Consider the following 23,891-nt stretch of genomic DNA (forward strand, 5'->3'; position numbering starts at 1 on the left):
ATTCTCTCTTCTAGGCTCTTCTCCCTACTTCCTGCTATACCAGAATGAACAGGTCACCTGATCTCACACAGCCTCACTGATTTCTCATTGCCTGTGGACTGAAGCCCAGAATGTTTGGCTTATCATGAACATTCCTACAGACAGCTCCCAGCCTACCTTTTAGCCTGTCAACTTCCTGAGTGTTCTGTGCCCTACCATCCCTGTCCCTGTTTATGATTGGTTTATTCCTTTCAGATTTCCCCAGATACCATCCTCCTTCTAAGAAAACCTTTAGCTTTTAGGGCCTGGCTTGAAGCCACCTTCTCCATAAAGACTCCCAACCTTCCCACTTGGACTTGATTGCTTCTACCTCTCTTAATGCACTTTGCTGAATTTTTCATTTTAGGATTTACTCTATGTTTTGCTGTATTATACTTAGGAATTTGCTTGTGTTTTTCATCTTTATGACCTTCACTGACTCTAACTGTAACTATTGAACAAGCACATGCCCTTATTAGCCCCATTGTTTACTTCCAAATTCCCACAAGAATTGCTATAGATACCAAAAAGAAATGGCCAAATTAACCTAGGCATCCCAGTGAGCCTGGTTACATTCTTATTTTGAAGAAGTGCTGAAAAGGGAGATTCAATCCAGTACTTACAAAGCAGTAGTAAGAGTCCCAGGGCAATCATGCCAATCCCTGTTGGTCCAAGACCAACATTTGAACCCTCAATTTGGTCTTCAGTGATGGTCCCATCTATATCACTGGTAACCAAGCTGCCATCCCCTGTGTTGATGCCTGTGGTACTAGAGTACAAACATATGTGGTTGTAGTCACAATCACAGGCCTCTAACTCCACAATCTGTGGCAATTCACATGCTCTGTTAAAGCTGTCCTTCACGATGATTGGGATTTGGTAAACTGTGGCGTATAAAAGCTGCTCAGCCATCAGGATTGCAGAAGTAGCTGAAAAGAAAGAGAGGAAAAAGAAAATAAATTGGAATTCCTTGGAATAATGCTTCCTAATACCCAAGACTAACCCAGGGCCTGAGTTTTTCATACTCTCTTAGTCATATGGCATCCTATACTTAATTTTTAAACATTTATAATGAATTGTTCAATACTTTTTGCTGCTTAATTATTTCTTCTTTTTTTTTTAAGTTTATTTTGAGAGAGAGAGAGGGAAAAGCAGAGAGGGAGGGATAGAGAGAATTCCAAGCAGGCTCCACACTGTCAGCAGAGAACCAGGCACGGGGGCTCAACGCTACGACCGTGAGATCATGACCCGAGCCAAAGTCAAGAGTTGGACACTTAACTGACTGAGCCACCCAGGCATCCCTGAATTGTTATTTCTATGAAGCAGGCTGGGATCCTGTTGCTTATTTCCAAAACAACAATATTTGTCATATTATATGTACTCAATAAATATTTGTCCAGTGAATGAAGAATATTGAGTTGAAAGGAAATATTGGAAGTGTTCTATTTAGGATTACAGTTTGCAAATACCCTCCTGAAGACTATTGTTTATCTCTTATTCAAAATCACTGTCCTATCATTTAAATTTAAATTATTCCAATAACTATTTTCCTAATTCTTAGTTACCATTGCCTATCAATTTGTATAGAAACTATTGTTTAAAACAGAGGTTGAAATTTATTTATCAACCCAAGGAGGGCTTAGAGATGATTAAGTGTACACCTAAATCATGAATATTAATTGATTAATCCATAACATGCAATAATTATAGGTATTATTATTTATTAATTTCATTTAGCTATATGATAAGCCAGCTATGTCTACCAAAATATAGCCTATGCACAAAGAGTTGAATGAGGTGATGCCATAGCACATTAAGTGAAAGTTTATTCCTTTCTTTAACACCAACATTGAAACAGGACTCTAAGAATATTCTCTCCAATGTGATTATATTTTTTACTGGCAAATCTATTATATAATTTGAATACCTTTACAAACCTCCACATAGAACCTTTTTTTTCTTATATTTTTACTCATAATATCTAGGATCTTAATGAGGAAAAAGTGGTTAGTACTTGTTATTTACTTCATAGTTATTTACTTCATATTGGACTTCATAGGAAGGGTGAATTCAAAGTTGTCTTGATTTTTGTTTCTTTTTTTTTTTTAAACTTTATTTTTTATTTTTTTAAAATTTACATCCAAATTAGTTAGCATATAGTGAAGCAATAATTTTAGGAGTAGATTCCTTAGTGCCCCTTACCCATTTAGCCCATCCCCCCTCCCGCCATGCTCCAGCAACCCTCAGTTTGTTCTCCATATTTATGAGTCTCTTCTGTTTTGTCCCCTTCCCTGTTTTTATATTATTTTTGTTTCCCTTCCCTTATGCTCATCTGTTTTATCTCTTAAAGTCCTCATATGAATGAAGTCATATGATTTCTGTCTTTCTCTGACAATTTCACTTAGCATAATACCCTCCAGTTCCATCCACATAGTTGCAAATGGCAAGATTTCATTCTTTTTGATTGCCCAGTAATACTCCATTGTGTGTGTGTATATATATATATATATATATATATATATATATATATATACCACATCTTCTTTATCCATTCATCCATCGATGGACATTTGGGCTCTTTCCCTACTTTGGCTATTGTTGATAGTGCTGCCATAAACATGGGGGTGCATGTGTCCCTTCGAAACAACACACCTGTATCCCTTGGATAAATGCCTAGTAGTGCAGTTGCTGGGTCATAGGGTAGTTTTATTTTTATTTTTTTGAGGACCCTCCATACCGTTTTCCAGAGTGGCTGCACCAGCTTGCATTCCCACCAACAATGCAAAAGAGATCCTCTTTCTCCACATCCTCGCCAAAAGTTGTCTTGATTTTTAATGGGGTTATTTTAATGTGCTTAACTTTTTAAAATATTGAAATGATTTTGTGGAAAAGAGCCAAAAGGTTTTATTATGGAAACAAGTTGCCTAATTTCCTCTTTTGACTAAGTGCTTAATGGTGGTCTGTTTTCTGGCATCATCTTAGGGTTTCTCCATTCTACGAATGGAAAAGCTTAGTGGCCTCGGGAGATGGGAAGTGTTTCCTCTCTGAGGACTGACCCCTCTAAAAATCTTTAACTGTTGCCTCAAATGAATATGAGATTAGGGAGCTATTGTAGCCCAAATGAGGTCCTCTTAATAGCATTTCATTTCTATGTATATTTAACATCTCAGGGAAATAGAACCTAAGGTATGTAAAACGTTATCTTCTCTGAAATTTACTTTCATTTTAAAAATCAATTTCAGGCATTTATTTTTACATAGCAACAGTTAGCACAAACATACATATTACTTGGGTATCTTTACTCTTTAAGTACTTTGGTTTATGTATTTCCTTGTATCTAAATTCTCACATAATTCTTTTTTTTTTAATTTGCAAATTTTTTATTTTTTTAAGTTTTGTCTTTTTAAAAAAAATTGTTTTTAATGCTTATTTTTGAGACAGAGAGAGACAAGAGGATGAGTGGGGAAAGGGCAGAGAGAGAGACACGCACACCAGAATCCGAAGCAGGCTCCAGGCTCTGAGCTGTCAGCACGGAGCCGAACGCGGAGCTTGAGCTCAAAAACCGTGAGATCATGACCTGAGCTGAAGTCAGACACTTAACCAACTGAGCCACCCAGGCACCCCAATTCTCCCATAATTCTAATTTTAATTCCGTGTGTACTACACCTTAATAATATATATGTACTACTGTTTGCTTAACCATTCTTCTCATATTGAGCAATTCGGATTTAAATTTTTACCTTTACAAAGAGTCTGAGCTCATCATTATTTCTAGAAAAAAATTCATTGAACTTATGTGCATTGATCTTATGATATTAGAAAATATGTAATTGTATCTATGGAATACTTGAGTTGCAGAAACTTTTAAGTGATTTGCCCGAAATAATTTAGCTTAGGGAATTACGACATATGGTGAGTTAGTGAAGGACTCTATTTCAAACTGTTCAAATATTGGTTTAGCACACCATATAAAATGGCAAATAAACTGATTATTTACATACTAATATTTGTAATTGCAGTATTGATAAAACATGTTTACTTTTATTTCAGTTTAAAATTTTTCCAAATATCCTAAGTATGAATATGAAAGATTTTCTCATTTAATATGAATATGGCAAGAATCTTAGAAACAGAGATAGAAAGTATTACATAACTTGCCTAATTATTTGGTAATTGTTTTTGCTTTTGGTCTTAAAGTTTGAGCAAGTTTGGATTCCACTTACCATTTATTGATCTGATATCCCATAAGTCAGCTGTCCCTGGTGGCTGATCAGCCACACAGAAGGTAAAGGGAGCCCCATAAGAATGATCATAAACAGAGATAAGGATTGATGGAGAGGCAATGCAGATGTATTTACTTTCAGCAGAAATGACTGGACAGTAATCATGAACATCAGGAACTTCGATACATATGGTTCCTGTTGCTGTTTTCCCAGAGCCATCTGAAATAGCAAAGCATCATGAGTATTGGGGTAAATGGTGTCAGGGAGAAAATCCTTTCTTATATTCTATGATGATGCCACAACATAGAGGAATAGCATGAATGACTCCTGAAGTGGTGCATGATGGGTTCCTGCGTACTTCAATGACCTGAAGCCACTCTTGTCTTTGCTCACTACCTTCCAGCCACACTGGTTTCTTTTTAATTCTTGAAACATATTTCTTCCTAACCCAGGACTCTTGTGCATTCTATTCATTCTTCCCAAAATGTTTTTCACCTCCATTTCATTCAGCCAACTCCTACACATCCCAAGATGCAAAATTAAATGTCCTTCAAAACAGGCTTACAGTTTCTAGTCTTAAGTTGTCCCCATAAACAAGACTCCCAGTCCAGTCTAGAGCCTTCCATTCAGGATGCTTATTGATTTCTGTATTTGTAGGAAAATAACCACAATTGAAATTAAAGAATTGTCTGTATGCTTTTTCTTTCTGTTTTACTATTTATTTTAATTCCATCCATTAGATGCTATTTCTCTCTGAAATGGCACTTCTGAAAACAAATATAAATCTATGAGGTTTTTTTCCCTCACCCATTCAAAACAAATTTTGGGTCAATATAGTTTATTAGAAGGGCAGAAGAGCAAGAAATTTGAATCTGGACTTTTAGTTCACTTTTCCATCTGGATGGCTTGTGCCTATGCAGATACTCTGCTTAGGCAAGTAAACAATAGCCCTTGTTTTAGTTTTCTGTTGATACATTTTGATAGTTTTTTTCTCCCTCTTTATCACTTGATGACTAATTTTTATTCTAGTTTTTGAAGATATTCACATATGACCAACATGCAAAGATAGGCTGTGATCAACATGGTTAGAGTCCTTTTAAGGAAGTGGCTTTCTAGTATGCTGATAACAAATAAGACTGTAATATTTCTATAACTGACGCAGGTGTTAGAAGTGACACAGAATGAAGACCAGAATGTATGGACTATAATGACTTGGGGATTATCACGGTTTCTTTTAAAATCTTTTACTGCCCATTTATCTTTTTCTTTGGCTACTGTAGAGCTCAGACATAAACAGTGCAAACCTACAGTATCTATCTTCTATTAGGTGTATATCTAGAACACCTATTTTCTCTCTTCTTTTCTAGTTACTGACCTTTTTCTGTTTTGTTCTGTAGTAGCTGGTTTCCTAGGCACTGTTCAGAGAATGATTAACTGTTGGTAAATAAATAAACTCCTGTTGCTATCACCAAAAAGGAATGCTTAATAGCTTTTCCCGTGAGAAGCAGCTCAGTTACAAGTTAGTTCAGTGCATCTGCTCTTATGACTTTTAATTTGGCTCTTATATTTGGAATAATCTTGTGCTTTAACATCTTACTTTGGACATGTCTACTCAAGCAGCACTTACACAGGCCTCTCATTGTAGCTCAGTTTTAGTGGTTCTAAAATAACTATACTCTGGGACACTGACTTTCTCCTAGGTCATTCCCAAATGAACTTTGCATACACCTTGTAGTGCTTCCTTTATGTAAACATTCCTAACATACTCTGAAAGTTGGATGAAGCGTCTCAAGAAATGAGGCCAGAAGCAGAAATTGAATTTTATTTATAGACTTAAACTTTTATGCTTTCTGCTGTAAGCCACATACTGTTCTTTTTTGGAAGTAGGTAAAATAAATTATGCTTAAATGTAAATTATGGTATGGGTGGACTGAATTCAGTTCTTGATCTAAGGTATTTAGAACTCTCTGTAAGTCTTGCAGACACACTAAATATGTTATTTGAGTCAATCTAGTATAAATACTAGAATTACATTTATATTTAATGGAATAATAATAATTTTATTGAAATATTGAAAATACATTTTCTTACCATCTACAGCCAGGATCTCTGCTGTGTATATCCCATTGGTAATATATTTTGACTTCTTATCAAATTCCCTAGACAATTGTAGCTCACCAGTCCTTGAATCTACTTTTAACCAGCTGCCTGCATCATGTCCTATGATATACCTGTTTTTAAATAAATAAGTTCATCATTTGCTTATGTGAAAGTTAATGATTTTAAGTCACATGCAATGCATTAAACTTAAATATAGTGTTCGTATGTTTTACAGTGATAATTGCCTTGGTTTATAAAATGTATATATATCAATAAAATTTTAGTGTTGAACATATTAATACACAGGTTCACAACAGAGTTTTAAAATTTCAATTCTTACTCTTCTAGCTCTTAATATAATTGTTAGTAAAATGTATGAGTCTCTTTCAGGTTTGTTTATTGTAGCAATATCTACTGAGGGAATATACTTTATTCATTTTTACATGTGGTGCCCTTCGTTTTTCCTAGATTTTAAGGTGTATTAGTTTTAGGGTACTTCGCTGTTGGCCTGTTATGGGTTTTAGTATTATATAAATAATATAATATAATAATATAATGTATTCAAAATGCTCGACCTTATTGAAAGAAGATCTGGCCTCTGTACCAGGTACAATTTCAAGTGTCCAAGGCACTTATTTCTCACATCCTTTTTCTCTATCCCATACTGATAGACTTCATAATTTTTGTTGTCTATCTATTTGTTAACCTATTAAGTAATCAAATTGTTAATATCAAAGTAATTTACAAATCAATAAACTGTTGACTCCAAAAATATTAGGAGGAGGAAAGAAGAGAGACAAGGAAGGAGAATACACTTACATATTTCAATAGTCATCTTCCAGAATATCTTGTATAGATCTAATTCATGTATAATCTGTGTACCTAGTGCCTCTAATGCCTACCTTTCTACTTCTCCAGTTCTGAGTTTATACTCATCAAATTTCTGAAACACCTGTGTTTTAGTTTCTATTATCTTTTTTCTTCCTCTTAAGCTGGTGGTTGAAATTAGTCCCAGAGTCATTAGATAACAGGTTTTAAGGAAACAAGCAGTGACTCATCTTTTATGAGGTCTTATAGTTTACAAAATGGCTTACTCAGCCTGGGGCCAGGGTGGTAACAACTGGCCACAAAAAGATCAGAGAGACTCAGGGAGTCAGAATCTCCTAGTAGTTCTTTGACCTTATGGTTGCTCCCTGTACACAATTACCATTCTAACCTTTTGGAGTCCATATTGCAAAACTCAAGACGTATTTCAACCCACATACACTAGTACATTCTATATGAACTAACACTGGACAAAACCACATTTTACCACTTTGATATGAGCACAGTATTTGTGGTACCTGACATTTGTTGCAGGATTCCCCGTGTCCATATCTATAGCTGTATATGTGCCAAGCACATAATTCAATAAGGAATTTCCTTTTATTCCTTCTCGAATGCTGAAGGTCATGGAATTTGGATGAAATGTGGGTCCTTCTCTCACATTAACAACCTGAATTCTCACAGGGGTTGAGTGCATTCGGAATTGAGAAGCAACTGAGTGGTGAAATTCAGCTTGGTTTTTAACTCCAATACTAAGATGAATATTAGGCATTTGTTCATAATCCAGCATCTGAAATGATAGAAAATAAAAAACTCTGAAAAGACAAAAGAGCTCTCTTTTGGTAGAATAAGTAGCCACGATAAGAAAGCAACATGCTAGAGTGAATTCCAGGAGTTATGTTATTCAGATTTTGAATTGATAAAACTTTATTAATTACTGCATTAGACACTTCAGACATGTTATTCCCTTTATCTATTGGCATAAGCAGGTATATAGGTCATTTATACCTACACAGGTCATTTGGGCCTGTGACTTAGGTTGGACTCAGACTTCTTATATAAAAACCCTGAAGTCAAAAATGATTTCTTTCCAAATGAGAAAAATGAAAAATAAACTTAGAATGAAATAAAAAAATGGTCACAACTGGTAAATGAATAAATAGGACCCAGGTTTTCTTTGTAGAATTCACATCTAAGAAGCTCTTGAAATCAGCAGAATAAGGGAGCTTTATTAGTATAGTTGAACATGTAATTTAAAAAAAAATGAGGCAAACAACTTCTAAAGGAGAATTCATGATTATTATATGCAGCCCTAAACTATAATTTAATTGTGCTGGGTCTGGTGGACAAGAAGATTTCTTCACAGGGCACATTCAAATAAGCAAATAGCTTTCCCAGAGAAAAGTCACCTTTAAAATGGGTTGTTTGAATAAAAGGTGAATGGAATCTTTTGATCCCAAATGATTGATGTGGTGACATGAAAAGTCACCACCAACAATTCAGCATAAAGCTGACTGTGAATTGTGTACTAAAAAATGGATTTTCAGTTGGAAGAGTTCCCTCTTATACAACAAGTGAAAAAGCAGTTGTGAAAAAGGGAGTCCTGGACAAAGACTGTTTAGAAGTGTTCCGGAAGATAACGTAGCATCCCTTCTATCACATTTGCCAACAACAGTAGTTGACATAACAATGCCATCAATAAGACCCTGAGGTAAATCTCTGCTTCTCAAGGAAATTCTATGACATCATAAATATTTTCTCAGTAAATTTTAGTTAATTTCTTCACAAGAGCTAATAAGATGGAAATAGTCACAGGAATTCAGTTAGGTCCTTATTTGGGACTGGCTCAGTATGATTTACTTACATTTCAGCTCAAATCCTTCAGTTTTGGGATTTTGAGTCTTCTGTACATCTGTCCCCTCCCAGGTCCACACAATGCCTAGCACAGAGCTGACTATTAATGGTGTTCTCAAAAATAGATTTTCAACCGGAAGAGACCTGTCTTCTACAACTCAGTTTTTATTTTCTAGAATTCCACACTGTCTTTAAACAAATGAAAAATCTGAGATTCTTTTTTTCAGGTAGAGAAATCCCTTGGAGTTTTTGGTGCATACACACGTATGCGCTCTTTGTTAGAATAGTTCTCTCCCTTTTGAATAGAGGGTGGGGGAGAATATTAATATGTGTAAAATGTTGTGTCAATTACAGATGTTCACAGAATATGGTGTGAGGAAATTGGTTGGGGGGCTAATCTTCCCTCCAGTAAGGAAGATAAAAAGCAGAGGAAAGACAGAAAGCCTCTCTAGTATTTTTTGCAAATGGGATCTTTTATCAAGAGTTTTGCGATTGTGCAGAGGTCAGGGTTGTGCAAAAAGCAATAAAAACAACTACGAGTCTCTGCTTGGAGTTAGAAGAGAGAGGCTGGAACGAATCAAGTTTCTGTGGTTGAAGACCTGACTGAAGAATACTCATAAAGGATATGCTGATATGTGTTAAAAGGGTGGAGCTAGTCTTAGAGAGTCTACAGGGGGCTCAGGAAGGGCTCAGAATGAAGATGACCCATCCAGAAATAGATTTGGCTTCTGGCAGGTTTTTTTGCTATTTAAAAAAATTTTTTAATTTTTAAAATTTAAAATTTTTAAATGCTTATTTATTTTTGACAGAGAGAGAGAGACAGAGCATGAGTTGGGGAGGGGCAGAGAGAGGGAGACACAGAATCCGAAGCAGGCTCCAGGCTCCGAGCTGTCAGCACAGAGTCCGATGCGGCTCGAACCCACGGACCATGAGGTCATGACCTGAGCCGAAGTTGGACGCTCAACCGACTGAGCCACCCAGGCGCCCCAAAGAAGTTAAGCTGTTAGAGTCTCCCATGCAATTTTGTATGTTTGGTTTTGGTTTTGGTTTAGGTCAACATGACCCTGCTATTTCTCAGAGGGGATGCTGGTTCATTTTAGAATTAAGTATGGAAAAAGGTGGATCAGCAGTGTGTATACAAAACAGGCAGTTTTTCCATGGCAATTCCCCATGAGGGAATTGTTAAATATCTGCCAGGGTGTGTATGTTCTCCTCTCTAGGAATTGACATTTTCTGGTGGAAATGTGTCTGGACGACATGAGCAGGGCACATGCAGTTGGGAAGGGGCACAGAGGTGAACAGAGGGAGATGTCTGAAGGTACTAGTTCTTGCTTCAAACTTGTTTGACTGGCCCCGGATTACATGGGGAGGCACGGAGGGGGCAGTTAAGTATGACTTTGGAATCAGAAAGCTCTGGTTGGATCTTGTTTTTGTCATTTGCCACCTGGTTGAACTTAAGGCAAGTTAGTTTTCCTCTTTTGATTTTGTTTCACTTTCTATAAAAAAAGAATCAAAATATTTTTCTCCTAGAGTTGTGACGGTTTTAAAACCTCTGTATACACAGTATGACTGACTAGCTGGTGTTTAGTGACTGCTTAATAAACATTAATTAAAATTATTATAAAAATAGAGAAGCAATATTTCTTTGTTAGAATTCCAATTGTAATATTTTGCTTGTCTTCTCAGTGTTGAAGTGAATGTGTATACACACACACACACATATTATTTGTTAGTATTTCTGTATACATGTATTGATAAATAGTGAAAAGAAGTTATTATTGACAAGAGAGATTTTTTTTTACCTTCTTAAAGATTTTCTCTTGTTAAACTACAAGTTCCTTGAGAACAAGGACCATGTCTTAGTCACCTTCATATCTCTAGCACATAGCAGTTCTCAATCCTTAGACTAAGAAAAGGGTTATAGAAAGCTCAGTCAAAAGCCCATGACTAAGAGGCCAGTTTCCATGAGGTTAAATAGCAGCTTGAGTGAAAATGGAGAGGGTACAGGACATTAGTGACCTTGTTCCAAATGCCAAATTCTGGAACTCGACACATATGTTCTCTAAATACATAGTTGTGGCTAAGTCCTGAAATACATACTGAGGCTTTAAATATCATTTTAATTAGCCTTTCCATATTATTTTGATGTTTTTAAACATACTTTTCCTGCTTTCTTTTTTTAAAATTATTTTTTAATGTTAATTTATTTTTTGAGAGAGAGAGACAGAGTGGGAGCTGTGGGGAGGGGCAGAGATAGAGGCAGACACAGAATCTGAAGCAGGCTCCAGGTTCTGAGCTGTTAGCACGGAGCCCGACGCTGGGCTCAAGCTCACAAACTGTGAGATCATGACCTAAGCTGAAGTCAGACGCTGAACCGACTGAGTCACCCAGGTGCCCTTCTGCTTTCTTTAATGGACTTGAGAAGTTATCATCCAGGAAAGAAAGATAGACACTGCATAACATCTAATACTGTCTTGACCAATTTTTCATGAACTTGAATTTCCCATAGTTGTGTGTGTGTGTGTATGTGATGAACTGAGTATATTTAAGAAACCCAAAACCTTTTAGCTCTCACAGAAGACACATTACGTAAGTAATAGTGCATTGCCCGCATTCTGAACATGTCTTCTTTTTCAGTTTTATAATTTTTTAGAAATTATGAATTATACAGTCAAGCTTGGTGACTCGCATTTGGGTGAGAGCCTCACCATCCTCAATTTTTTGTGAGTTTCTACTATCTTCTGAATACTGGGCTGGATGCTAGGAATGGAAAGGTATTTAGATCAAGTTGTTTATATTCAAAGCTCTTACTATGTCTTTTAGTAGTTTCAGAGACAGACCAAAAGCAAAGAACAGGGACATGCTATAAGATAAGAAGCTAAGTCAATGATTAAGATGGTAAGAAGATGGGTAAGAATTATCTGACATGTCTAGATCTTGATTTTTAACTGAGATGCAAGGTTGAACAAATTCTATCCCTGAAAACAAACTTGACTAAATATTCAGAATTTGATAAGATGGTAAGTGACCTTTTGTCTCTCTTTTCCTTATCTATGTTAATTTGGCAATGACTGTTTTTCTTGTTCCCTCATTTCCATTTTTACTGCTATTGTCTTAAATCAGGTTCTTATTACCTTAGGACTCAATTAATATAATAATTATTTTCTTAATTTTATTCTTTCCAGAGTTGAGCTCATAGTGTGACTGCTATTGAAAAAAAATCCCAAAACTTTTCTTGGCCTATAAGTAGGGATTAGTAAAGTTTTTTTGGTTAAGAGCAGAGAGTAAATAGTTTAGGCTTTGGAGGTCATATGCAGTTTTTGTCTTAAACGTTCAACTCAGCCATTGGAGTGTGGAAACAGCCATAGAAAATAGTGAATGAATGAATGAGTGTGGTTGTTTTTTAATAACATTTTATGTGCAAAAAGCGACTATAGCCCATGGGCTATAGTCTGCTGACCTATGGCCTCAAGCAATGTTTCTCAAACAGGAAATCTCTGGTATATTCTTCGAGTCCTTGTGTTCTCTTAAGAAATTTTGAAATTTTGTGGGTTCATTGGAATGACAATCTTAGAAAGTATACATAGACATTTTCCATAATTTTGATTACAACCTCATAAATTAATACACTGCATGATTTCAGTGCTAGTGTTTTGTGGTAAAGTAGTAATACTTCAGTTGCTCTAGAAAATTGCAAACAGAACAGAAGGACTGTATAGAGAAATGATATGTTTGCATTAGAGGGAGGCTAAATGGCTTCCTGATATACGGCAAATGGAATAAGGAAAAGTAATAACGGAATGAAATAATTACAGGTCACTATGTACCAAATTAAATGTGTGCATGTGTCTATCAGTATATACTTTCATAACTATGAGTTCTGTTTATGTTGTTTGTACTGATTTTGCTGAAGGAAAAAATTAAGTTCCCTGATCACATCAATGTTAATTTAAATCTTATTGGTTTGTAGTTAGTTGTTTCTTATTTGTAGTTTTAGATTTTATTGCTGTCCGTAAGACAGATTAGATTTATTGCTCCATAAATCATAAAGTAGTTTAAGAAAAATTAATCAGTAGGAAAAAGTCAAGCCCTACATTCCAGTATTCAAGGTTCTCAGCAGACCCAACTCTAATCATCATCTTCGCTCTTGCATCTCATTGTTTTCCTCCATGAACATCTGATACAGCCCCCCAAATTGCTCGTGGTGTCCTGAGCATGCTTTCCTTTTCCTCCCCTCAACTTGTTTGCTCATTTCAGCTCTCACATTAGCAATCTCAGTTGTAAGGTCTTGCTTACACCGTCTTCTCTACATGAAACCTTTTCAGACAAACCCAACTCAGAAAGACCTCACCTCTTAGAAATTATTTCATGTTTCACCCTTTCGGCCATTAATTATGTTTAACATTATAACATCTGTACAAGCACTTCTTTGTTTTTAACTCGTCTTATTATCTAATTCAGGAGTACATGCCTTGTTTTCTTAACAAGATATTGGGCACTGTGAGAACAAAACAGCCTCCTTAATTCTTACTTCTCTTGGTAACAAAGAGCGTGTTGCTGAGCTGGAAGGCTCAGACCGACATAGTGAGCTAACTTAGGGCACTAGTCACGTAAGTAGTATTCAAGGTTATAGAATGTTTTTTTGGTAGCAAGATTCTGTCTGGAAGAGGAAATTAAAACTTCTTTAGAAGAAAATACTGCAGGGGCGCCTGGGTGGCTCAGTTAGTTAACATCTGACTCTTGATCTCACGATTGGTGGGATCAGACCCCTTGTGGAGTTCATGCTGGCAGCATGAAGCCTGCTTGGGATTCTCTCTCTCCTGTGTCTCTCTGCTCCACCCCACCTCAAAATAACTAAATAAACTTTAAAAAAAGAAGAAAATACTGAAGGTCCCAAACTGTACCTTGACGACTTTCAAAATGCCCTCATTGGTTCGTGGGTCTGTTTGAATATCGAACCAATTCCCATCATTTCCGGAGAGAATTAAATATTTTGCCAGCCAATTATCGGTGCCTTCTTCATCAAGATCAATTGCTTGTAATCGTATCAGCTCTGAATTTAGACAATTCTCTTCAATACTTGCTGAGTACTGAAAAGACATGGATCAATTTTATAATCAATAAAGTTTCAAAGGAGGAAAGATATTTACTAATACATAATTATCACTTAAGATACTAACAACAAACTACGTCAATAATTTTTGCACCATTATTAAAAGCCACACATTTCAATTAGAAATATAAGAATAGGAATATAAGATAATAAAACTGATTTTCTTGTGCTGTGTGTGAAGTCAAGGTCAAACTGGCACTTTATTTTATTTTCCTTGCTTATTTTTAATTTTCCGTAAGTTAGTCCCTCCTTTTCCTGTGAGGGGTCAGATGACAATATCTTAGGCTTTGTGGGCCAGAGAGTTCAGCTACAACTAGTCACCTCCGCTGCTGTAAGATCAAAGAAGCCGCAGACAGCATATAAAGGGATGAGTCAAGTTGCGGTCCGATAAAACATTTTTTTTTTAACCAAAATAGGTGGCGAGCCAGATTTGGCTTTGCTATTTTCAATGTTATGCTTCTTTGTGCCTAAAATGAAGATGAAAGTGGGAAATGTTTGGGACTCCTGTAGAATTAATTCAGCAAACATCAGGCCTATAAAGATACATCAATATTGTTACATGATTCCCAGCATCAGGTTAATAAAATCCCACATTTCTTTGAGTAGAGAGTATGGAGGAGTTGGTCTGCTGCTTTCATAGATGCAGGTTGTACAGAATAGTGACTCAAAGGCAAGCATGCACTATTAAGGTGTATTACTATTTTGTAATGAAATACGATTGAGATACAGTATCATTTTCGTTTGGCATACAACATAGTAAATCCATGTCTATATATAATGTGACATGATCACCATAATAAGTCTAGTTACCATCTGTCACCATACAACGTGAGTACAATATTATTGACTGTATGAGGTATATTATTATTATACTTAATAAGTTCCAAGGTTTACACAGCAAAGCTGAGTCCATCCACACACGTAACAGAACCAGGCTCACAAACTAGCAGGAAAGCAAATCAGTTACTGACACTTAGGGGAAAAGGATTATAAAAATAACAACTTACGGAAGTTTTCTCCAAAGTGGGGAAGTTATCATTGACATCTAAAACCTTGATTCTACAGTCGCACTCAGAAGACAGTCCATCTGCAGCTCCGTCTCGATCTGAGCCCCTTACCACAAGATTATACATACTGTGTTGCTTAAAATGAAAAAGAATTGTAAGCCTTAGACCACGTGTTGAATGAAACACGACACATTCTGAAATTGTTCCCCTAATTTCCTTTTATAATTTTATGTAGTATTTTAATATAATTTTTTTCTTCTTATAATTTTCATTCAAAAGTCATGGTTAGATTATCTTTCCTTCCCTCCTTTACACTGGAGGAAAGGCATACTTGGATCATTTCATCTTTGCCTTTTGAAAATTGAGTTCTTTATTTCTTATCATTCATTTATAGAAGGCTTTACCTCTCTGTCAAGGAAACTGGACATCGTGCGGACTTCTCCAGTGTACCTGTTCAGGATGAACATTGGTGCCCCTGCTGGCTCTTGAGAGATGATCTTATAGGCTATTTTAGAATTCAGATGATTGTCTTCGTCTGCATCTGTGGCACTTAACTTTACAACCAGTGTGTCTAGAAATGAAGATGGAGGTGGAGAATGTTTGGGACTCTGCTGGGATCAGTTCAGCAAATCATCAGGCATAGGAAGAAAGAGTGGTTGGCCTTCCCTGAATTTTCTGTTTTAGTTTTCCACAAGAATGTATTACCATAATTTCAAACTACACCACTAATTGTAAAAATAATGGAATGGCGGTTTGCTCTATAAAATCCTTTAGTATATAAAGTACTTACACTCCTTAAGTGACTAAATGGTAAATCAGGAGCAAACTAGAGTAATTGTTAATGTATGAAAAAGAAGTTCCATAGCCTTTATCATAAATCTGAAAAACCAATTTTGTCAATTTGTGTTTACAGTGGTCTTGTGACATTAATTTAAAATGCTTAAGTAAGAAAGATTATAGCTTGGGGCACCTGGGTGTCTCAGTCAGTTAAGCATTTGACTCTTGATTTCAGCTCAGGTCATGATATCACAGTTTGTGGGTTTGAGTCCCAGATTGGGCTCCGTGCTGACAATGTGGAGCCTTGGGATTTTTTCTCTCCCTTTCTTTCTGCCCCTCCCCCACTGACTCTGTGTCTCTCAAAATAAATAAATAAACTTAAAAAATAGAAAGATTATAGCTTAATTAAATTCAGTGTTAAGATTATTAATTGATCACCTATATTTTTATTTTTATTCATCCAGAAAATGGAGAATTATTATTGGTTGCCTTGGAGGATGATAGCACTTTACTGAATAGTCAAGAAGACATAACTATTGAAAAGAAGATTCGTCCACAGGAATACAAAAAGTTGTTGATTATTCATAGGAACAAAGAGCCAGCATCCTAGACAATCCCCAAGGACATTAGCCCCTAGTACAGATTTTCCAGAGCTGGCTGGTCCCTGATGTTTTTCTGCTTCCCAGCCAGTTTTCAAAGTGAAAAACTAGTACAGAGAACCAGGGACCCCTTGAATAAAAAAGCCAGGTTTCATGGACTTCATAGTCTATGAAAATATGCCCTGGCCCTGTGGTTCACTCTCCTCACTTGAGAGAGCATTAATAAAACTGCTAATCAGCCACCAAGTGGACGTGGACGTAGACGTGGACTTGGGTGTCGGTTTGGAGCGGGCTTCACCTTTCTTCCCTTCACCAAGCTATGCTGAAGTATGTTAGTGACGAAACAATGATGGGCTTTGGAGACCCTCTGGGGCAAAACCTTCACTTTGCTTCTGTATGTCCTCTTCTCCTATGCTATAAAACATTTTGTGTTTCTTATTTTCAACATCATTCTTTTGGGGACTCTGAAGAAGTTCTCCAGACACCCCGTCTTGACTCCTGCCTTTTTACCTCTTCTTTCTCTCCTCCAGTACTTCTTGCCTCTTTCCTCTTTTCCTCCAAACTTCTCCATCCTTCTTTCTTTGACTGTCCATTAGTACCTCTAGTTTGCTTTCTATATGTCTTTCTTTCTGAAATTCCTTTTTTATATTCCCCTTTTCAAATTTAATTTCGAGATACACGTGCAGACATAGCTATGAAAGAAAAAGGAATATTAGAGGATTGGGGAAAGCAAGGGTCAGAAGGCAAGGGAGGGGAGAACAAAGGAAAGTACCAACATAGGAAAAACATAGAAAGGAAAGACATTCAGGAGAAGGGATAGAAAGAAGGAGAAGAGAGTATTGGAGCTGGAGATGGAATTAAACAGGATGGAAAAAGTGAAAAAAAAAAAAAAAGAGAGAGAGAGAGAATGTAATGTGGCTTGCTGTGTAGACTGTGAAGAACCAGAGATTACCCTTTGTGAGCGACCTGATGGCTACCGTCGGAGATGCACCCTCCGTCACTCTCTGATGCGCTTCAGCCCACAATTTGAGGGATAGATCAGCACAGAGACCTTTTCCATGCATGGAAAGCATCCATGGTTTCTTTTTCAGTTAACTCATTTGGTTTAAGTTAATCATGAACCAGTAATAATCTTTAAGGAAGGCGCTAAGCTCCTGCTAAATGACATGTACAAGGATCCTCCACAAACAAACAAGAGGATATGTAGCATTTTAGATATGATTTTTTTTCTAGGTCAGTTTTAAGTTAGAACTTGTGGGGCTTATTCAAAATACAAGTTTGACTTTTTCTGATCTTTAAATTACCTGTGTGTCAGTCTCCTACAGCTTTTGAGCAAGAGAAATCGATGTGATAATAATGCGGAGAAGTAGTGTCATCCACTTACTTGCATCACTGTTTTCTTCAATGCTGGCTGTGTACACATTTTGGGTAAAAACTGGAGGGTTATCATTTATGTCCATAACTTTGACTCTAAGCTCAAGAGGTCTTTCTAAGTCTTCACCCCGTGAATTCAGAGCCCGGCAATAGATCTGTGGAGAGTTGAGGGAAAAACTGTCTCTTTCTATCAAAGGAAATTAAGTAACATGATCAAAACTATTTCAGGAAATATGCAAAGAAACAATTTGCTTAGTGAATTCAGACAGATTAAAGTTTATTAATTTAAACATTATCAAGACATTTGATGGCATATCTATGCAACACTCTTGAACTATAAACTTATGTTTTCATACTCTTTTCATTGCTTTGGTCCCTTTGTTTGGCTTCAGCTTTACTGTGTTTTAAATAGGGAAGAAAAATAATATGCATAAGTTAAAACACTACTGTGACTTACCAAGAAAAGTGGGGTTATCTCTCTGTCCACCACTGAAGTGATGTTAATTTCCCCAGTCCGAGGATTAATGGTGAACACTCCGTAAGGTGGTCGATCAATTCCTACCCCAGAGATGCGGTATGTAATCTTCTGGTTCGCTTCACAGTCTGATCGGATCTATGAGGAAAATGGTTAGGATTGTGATCTTATTTAAAGCAGATAATGAACCGTGGCATGTAATAGAATGAGAAGGGAATAGCTTTGTAGCCAGATGGGCTTTGGATTCAAACAAGTCACCATGATTTAGGCCTGTGTGACCTTGGAAAATTCACTTAACTTTGCCAAGCACCAGCTTATAATGGGATAATACCACTTACATCCTAAGTTTGTTGTGGGGATTGTATGAGGTAACATATATACACCACACCCCGATGCCTGGCATAAGGCACATACATGCTTGATGGGAGATTTGCTATTATTAATGGTACATTGTTCAATTCTCTGATTTTCTTTGCATATAAAGAGTTTGACAGAAGAAATCACCATCTTTAGTACTCATTGAAGGATTGTGTTATATTGATATGTACCCTGACTAGACTTTAGAGATTTAATCAAAATTATAGATAACTTAAGAAAACCACAAGAGAAATACAGTGTTTTGAGATACTGGGAATAGTTTTATGAATTGAAACCTACCATATCACTCATCTGCCAAATAGAGTTTATGGCAAATATTCTGCCACGTAAGTTTTGTTTTAATAGTTTTATATCTATTGCTCATAAATTTGAACAAAGATAGTTTAAATTTTGGAATCTCACCTGTATACCAAAGAGGAGAACATTCGGTAAAATACTAAGATTTGTTACCCAATACCCACAATTAAATAAAGACAACTGGAAACACAACTTGGAGTAGCTCCACTCTAATCCAGAGATCTTATTTATCTGGATGAAAATCCAGGAAATCCCCGAATGCAAATAAAAAGAAAAGAATATGCCATACAGTGAAGTAACATAAAGCTATAACTGTGAGTTGAAAGGAAACAATAACAATTTAAATCTTCCCAAAAATTTCCAAAAATCAGAATACTCCTCTGACAGAGAATAATGTCTTCTTGAGTGGAGGTTGTATCTGTAATATCACTCACTGCTGATGCTTACTATAGATAGGTAAAACTTCATATAAACATGCAAACAATGTATAAATGTAAATCTGTAAGGAGAGAATTCTGGTTGACTGCTCTGCTGTTTCACTAGTGGGGCAAGGCCAAGATGCCCCTTCCCAAGACCTAGTGAAACTGCTAACGTGGATCCCATCCTTCTTGGATCAATTTAGTACAGTTTCTTCCCTTCATTCTCCTTCCTTTTTAATTACCATTATTTGGAATACTTTTTAAGACTCTCCTAATTCTGGATATAGGAATCTAGTGGGAACTTTTGACACTTCCTTTCTTTCCTTTCTTGGAGAGAATTAATCAATACTGTAAACCTTTGATCTGGGGGAGGGATAGCCGGAAGATTATTACTACATGCATAAATTTTCTGTAACATGTACCTGTGACAGATAAGCAGGACACAAATGAACAGATAAAGCCCAGTTGTACTGGAGATCCAGGTTTCTCTTCTAGGATCACTCGAAGACTCTCTGCTCTGTATCAGTTCCCACAAGGTAATATTCAAAACAGTGCCTCAGCAACATGAGCAAATGACTACCTGTCACCCCTCTTCCTAAGTCACTTTGGAGTAGTGAAGGCTGCAAATCCCCGAAATGTCTGAGGGCTTTCCTGCCCTGCAAATCATGTGTTATCAGCACCGCATACTCCTGTTCATTTCCTCACTTACTCTGGCAATCGGATTCCTCTTGGAGTTGTCCTCTCCTTCTCGACAGGCAGCAGCAAACTTGATCCACTCCCGCTTTTGTCTTCTGACTGTCTGCCATTTTGTAGTGCCATTTTCAACGTCTAATTCTTTCACCTTATACAAAAATAGTTCACATTTTATACAGTGTTAGGACAGTTTTACTTAGTAAGGACATTTATTCAACATTGTAAGGTGCACCCAGAAGAAGCAAAGGTATTGAATTTGAGGAACAAAGAAAGTGTTCACTAATTCAAAACCCTTGGTGTGTGTAGCCTGGTCACTTGCCTACCTACTTCTTTTGGAATCATCTCACTTGTAACTATATGATTCTAGTGAAACAAATTTCATTAGCTATGTGTCGTGCTCATAATGTGTTATATTGGATAATTTGTTGTGTTTTTTTCTTTCTTTTTTTTTTTTTCAATCTTTCCTCACCCCTCTTTGGGCTCTGACCAGGCTTTCTGATCTCCAAAGTTTAAAAGATTGCTGGTGTTCCATTGAGTTCATCCTATGCAAAAGGAAAATTGTGCTGATGGGTATGGTCACCTAAAAGAGGGAAGGGATTTTTCTTTTCTTTTGGTAAGGACATCACTCTGGCTAAGCATCCAAATATATTATTGTAGGATTAGAAGAATATTTTAACTGAATTGATGGTACTTGCAATAATCCCATGGATAACTACGTGTGTTCTCAATGTTGTCCATATTTATCCCTGCTTGCTATATGTTTTTCTCTTTGTCGTCTTATGTTACTATTGTTGGAGGAAGTCTAAGAATTTTAAAGTATTGAAGAGTTTAGAAATGTTACTACATGCATAAACATATTTGTATACATGCGTAAATGTATGCATTTATATATAAATATAAATAAATTTTTAAGTGACTCCTAATATACTTATTGAGGCCTAAATGATCGTAATGTTTGTTGAAGCTAATGCTTCATTTAATTACCACTTTGGGGAAGGAAACGTTCCCTGTGAATGGAGCTTATCCTTTCAAGAACCAAAGCACGTACACTTTCCCCCCATTTTGATACAACTTCCTGAAATGTACCAGAGATCTCTTCATCAACAGAGATTAGAAAAGTAATTTTATTTTCTTCAATGATTTGAGATTGATCATGATGAAAGTTTAATTACTGTAAGAAAATAAAGCCCTCCCAGAGATCGAGGACTTTATTTCCTGAGTCCCACTCTTAATGGTACTGGATTCTCTGTTGTTCTATTGAGTTGTGATGACATATCTATCTATCTATCTATAGATAGATAGATAGATAGATAGATATGGATAGATATTTATATCTTTCCCTCGCTGAAAGGAGGAAATTGACCATTGGTTATCTTTCTTAATGGTGTAACTGTCTAAAAATCTTCTTCTCATTCTAATGTATTACTGTGCTTCTTTAAGTTGAGAAATGTATGAATAAACTACTAATACAGTTTGAAAAGTAGGAGTTACTATGACATTGAGTTGTTACAAACTATGCCTGAAAACATGGATATTTAGAAGTATGGGTTTGCCATTGCTATTTTGGTTTGGCAGAGGTTCTTTCTCTTACCTTTTACTAAGTGATTATGATTTCAGTATTCTGATTTTCGATATATGATGCATTACAAAATTCCATTTTTCTTTCAATTTAAATTGAGAAAACAGTTTTAATATACATTACCTCAACAATAAATTCGCTGTTTACTTCTAGCACCACCTGTTATAGAAGGTACAACATTAGCAAAAAGTGCATAATTTAAAGGAAACTGTCATAAAACCATTGACAATCTTCTTTTGTTAATTCATTTCTTAAATCCACATTTTGTTAATAATATAGAATAAGCATGGGTAATACAAAATGAATAATACAGGCTCTTTGCCCTCCAAAGGCTTTTACACTTTTAGGGAAGACAAAACACATAATTACAGCAAGACAGGTTAGGATATATGCTTTAATGGAGGCACTGATGGGCTTGATGGATGGGTATAGCAGACAACTCAAGTGATCAAAGTGAATTTTGGTAAGGACTTGTAGGAGACTAGGGACTGAAAGGGCTCTCAAGGATGAAGCTGCTTTGATAAGAAGAATTGATAAAAAGGAAAATTTCAGCCAGAGTAAAACATGAACACAGGGCACTTTTGGATGTTCCAGAAATGATAAATAATATTATTAGCTGGAAAGTAGTAGTAAGGACACATGGGAAACAAGATTTGGAATCTCAGTTTGGAGACATATCATGAAGTGCTTTATGTAGCAGATTAAGGAGTTTGAACTTCATTGGATAAGAGAGTAAGAGTGACAAAAGTAGTGTATGTAATACACAGCATCAATACAAAGGGTGGAATGTAAAGGAAAAGCACTTGAAGTCAAGACATGTAGGAGTTAGCAATTGCTGAGGTAAGGCATACTTAGAACACCAACATCAGTGTTGAAGTGGCACTGGAAAGGAGAGAAGATAGAAACATTCCCAAAGAACTGGTAGGGCTTATGGACCATGGGATGCCAGGAGGGGAAAGGTCAGATGGTGTAAGCTTGGCTTTCACAGACAATTGGAGTGCTAGTCATAGAAACAGAAAATTCAGCAGGAGAATGTCACTGCAGTGAGAGGGTGTTTGATGTTCGTTTTATTTTTGTAAATTTTTAATGTGATTCTAAAATTTGAGATAGATAGAAAAGCTAAAGAAGTAGAATTTATCCAAACACGAGTGTTATTTGTTTTTTTGTGTGTGTGTGTGTTGCATTATTTTTTTTTATTTGTAACTTTTGAAAACACTTTAGTAGCTACAATTTCTTTTCTTTTTCTTTCTTTCTTTCTTTCTTTATTTATTTTATTTTATTTTTTTAATTTTATTTTTTAATATATGAAATTTACTGTCAAATTGGTTTCCATACAACACCCAGTGCTCATCCCAAAAGGTGCCTTCCTCCATACCCATCACCCACCCTGCCCTCCCTCCCACCCCCCATCAACCCTCAGTTTGTTCTCAGTTTTTAACAGTCTCTTATGCTTTGGCTCTCTCCCACTCTAACCTCTTTTTTTTTTTTTTTCCTTCCCCTCCCCCATGGGTTTCTGTTATGTTTCTCAGGATCCACATAAGAGTGAAACCATATGGTATCTGTCTTTCTCTGTATGGCTTATTTCACTTAGCATCACACTCTCCAGTTCCATCCACGTTGCTACAAAAGGCCATATTTCATTTTTTCCCATTGCCACGTAGTATTCCATTGTGTATATAAACCACAATTTCTTTATCCATTCATCAGTTGATGGACATTTAGGCTCTTCCCATAATTTGGCTATTGTTGACAGTGCTGCTATAAACATTGGGGTACAAGTGCCCCTATGCATCAGTACTCCTGTATCCCTTGGATAAATTCCTAGCAGTGCTATTGCTGGGTCATAGGGTAGGTCTATTTTTAATTTTCTGAGGAACCTCCACACTGCTTTCCAGAGCGGCTGCACCAATTTGCATTCCCACCAACAGTGCAAGAGGGTTCCTGTTTCTCCACATCCTCTCCAGCATCTATAGTCTCCTGATTTCTTCATTTTGGCCACTCTGACTGGCGTGAGGTGAAACACGAGTGTTATTTGAAGTTAAAGGAAACGAGGCTATTACATGCAATGGTGTAAGGTAAGTGAAGTAGGCAAGGAACAGAATCTTATGGGAAATGCGCATATCTGTGCAGGGTACAGAAAGAAGAAGTCTAAAAGCAGAG

At 36.5% G+C, this 23,891-nt stretch overlaps 1 protein-coding gene across 1 annotated transcript in view; it reads right to left on the reverse strand.

The window, feature by feature from the left end:
* Positions 1 to 22,854, reverse strand: part of DSG4 (desmoglein 4) — a 29,981-nt gene extending 7,127 nt beyond the window's left edge. Inside the window, 12 exon segments of the mRNA XM_049620241.1 lie at positions 642 to 947; positions 4,242 to 4,460; positions 6,333 to 6,472; positions 7,685 to 7,956; positions 13,925 to 14,110; positions 15,141 to 15,275; positions 15,545 to 15,711; positions 17,901 to 18,045; positions 18,348 to 18,503; positions 20,169 to 20,300; positions 21,855 to 21,890; positions 22,583 to 22,854. Coding sequence (XP_049476198.1) covers positions 642 to 947; positions 4,242 to 4,460; positions 6,333 to 6,472; positions 7,685 to 7,956; positions 13,925 to 14,110; positions 15,141 to 15,275; positions 15,545 to 15,711; positions 17,901 to 18,045; positions 18,348 to 18,503; positions 20,169 to 20,300; positions 21,855 to 21,890; positions 22,583 to 22,639 — 1,951 coding nt within the window. The 5' untranslated portion in view covers positions 22,640 to 22,854.
* Between the last annotated feature and the right edge of the window lie 1,037 nt (positions 22,855 to 23,891).

Source organism: Panthera uncia (genome assembly GCF_023721935.1).
Source record: "Panthera uncia isolate 11264 chromosome D3 unlocalized genomic scaffold, Puncia_PCG_1.0 HiC_scaffold_8, whole genome shotgun sequence".
Lineage (NCBI taxonomy): Eukaryota > Metazoa > Chordata > Mammalia > Carnivora > Felidae > Panthera > Panthera uncia.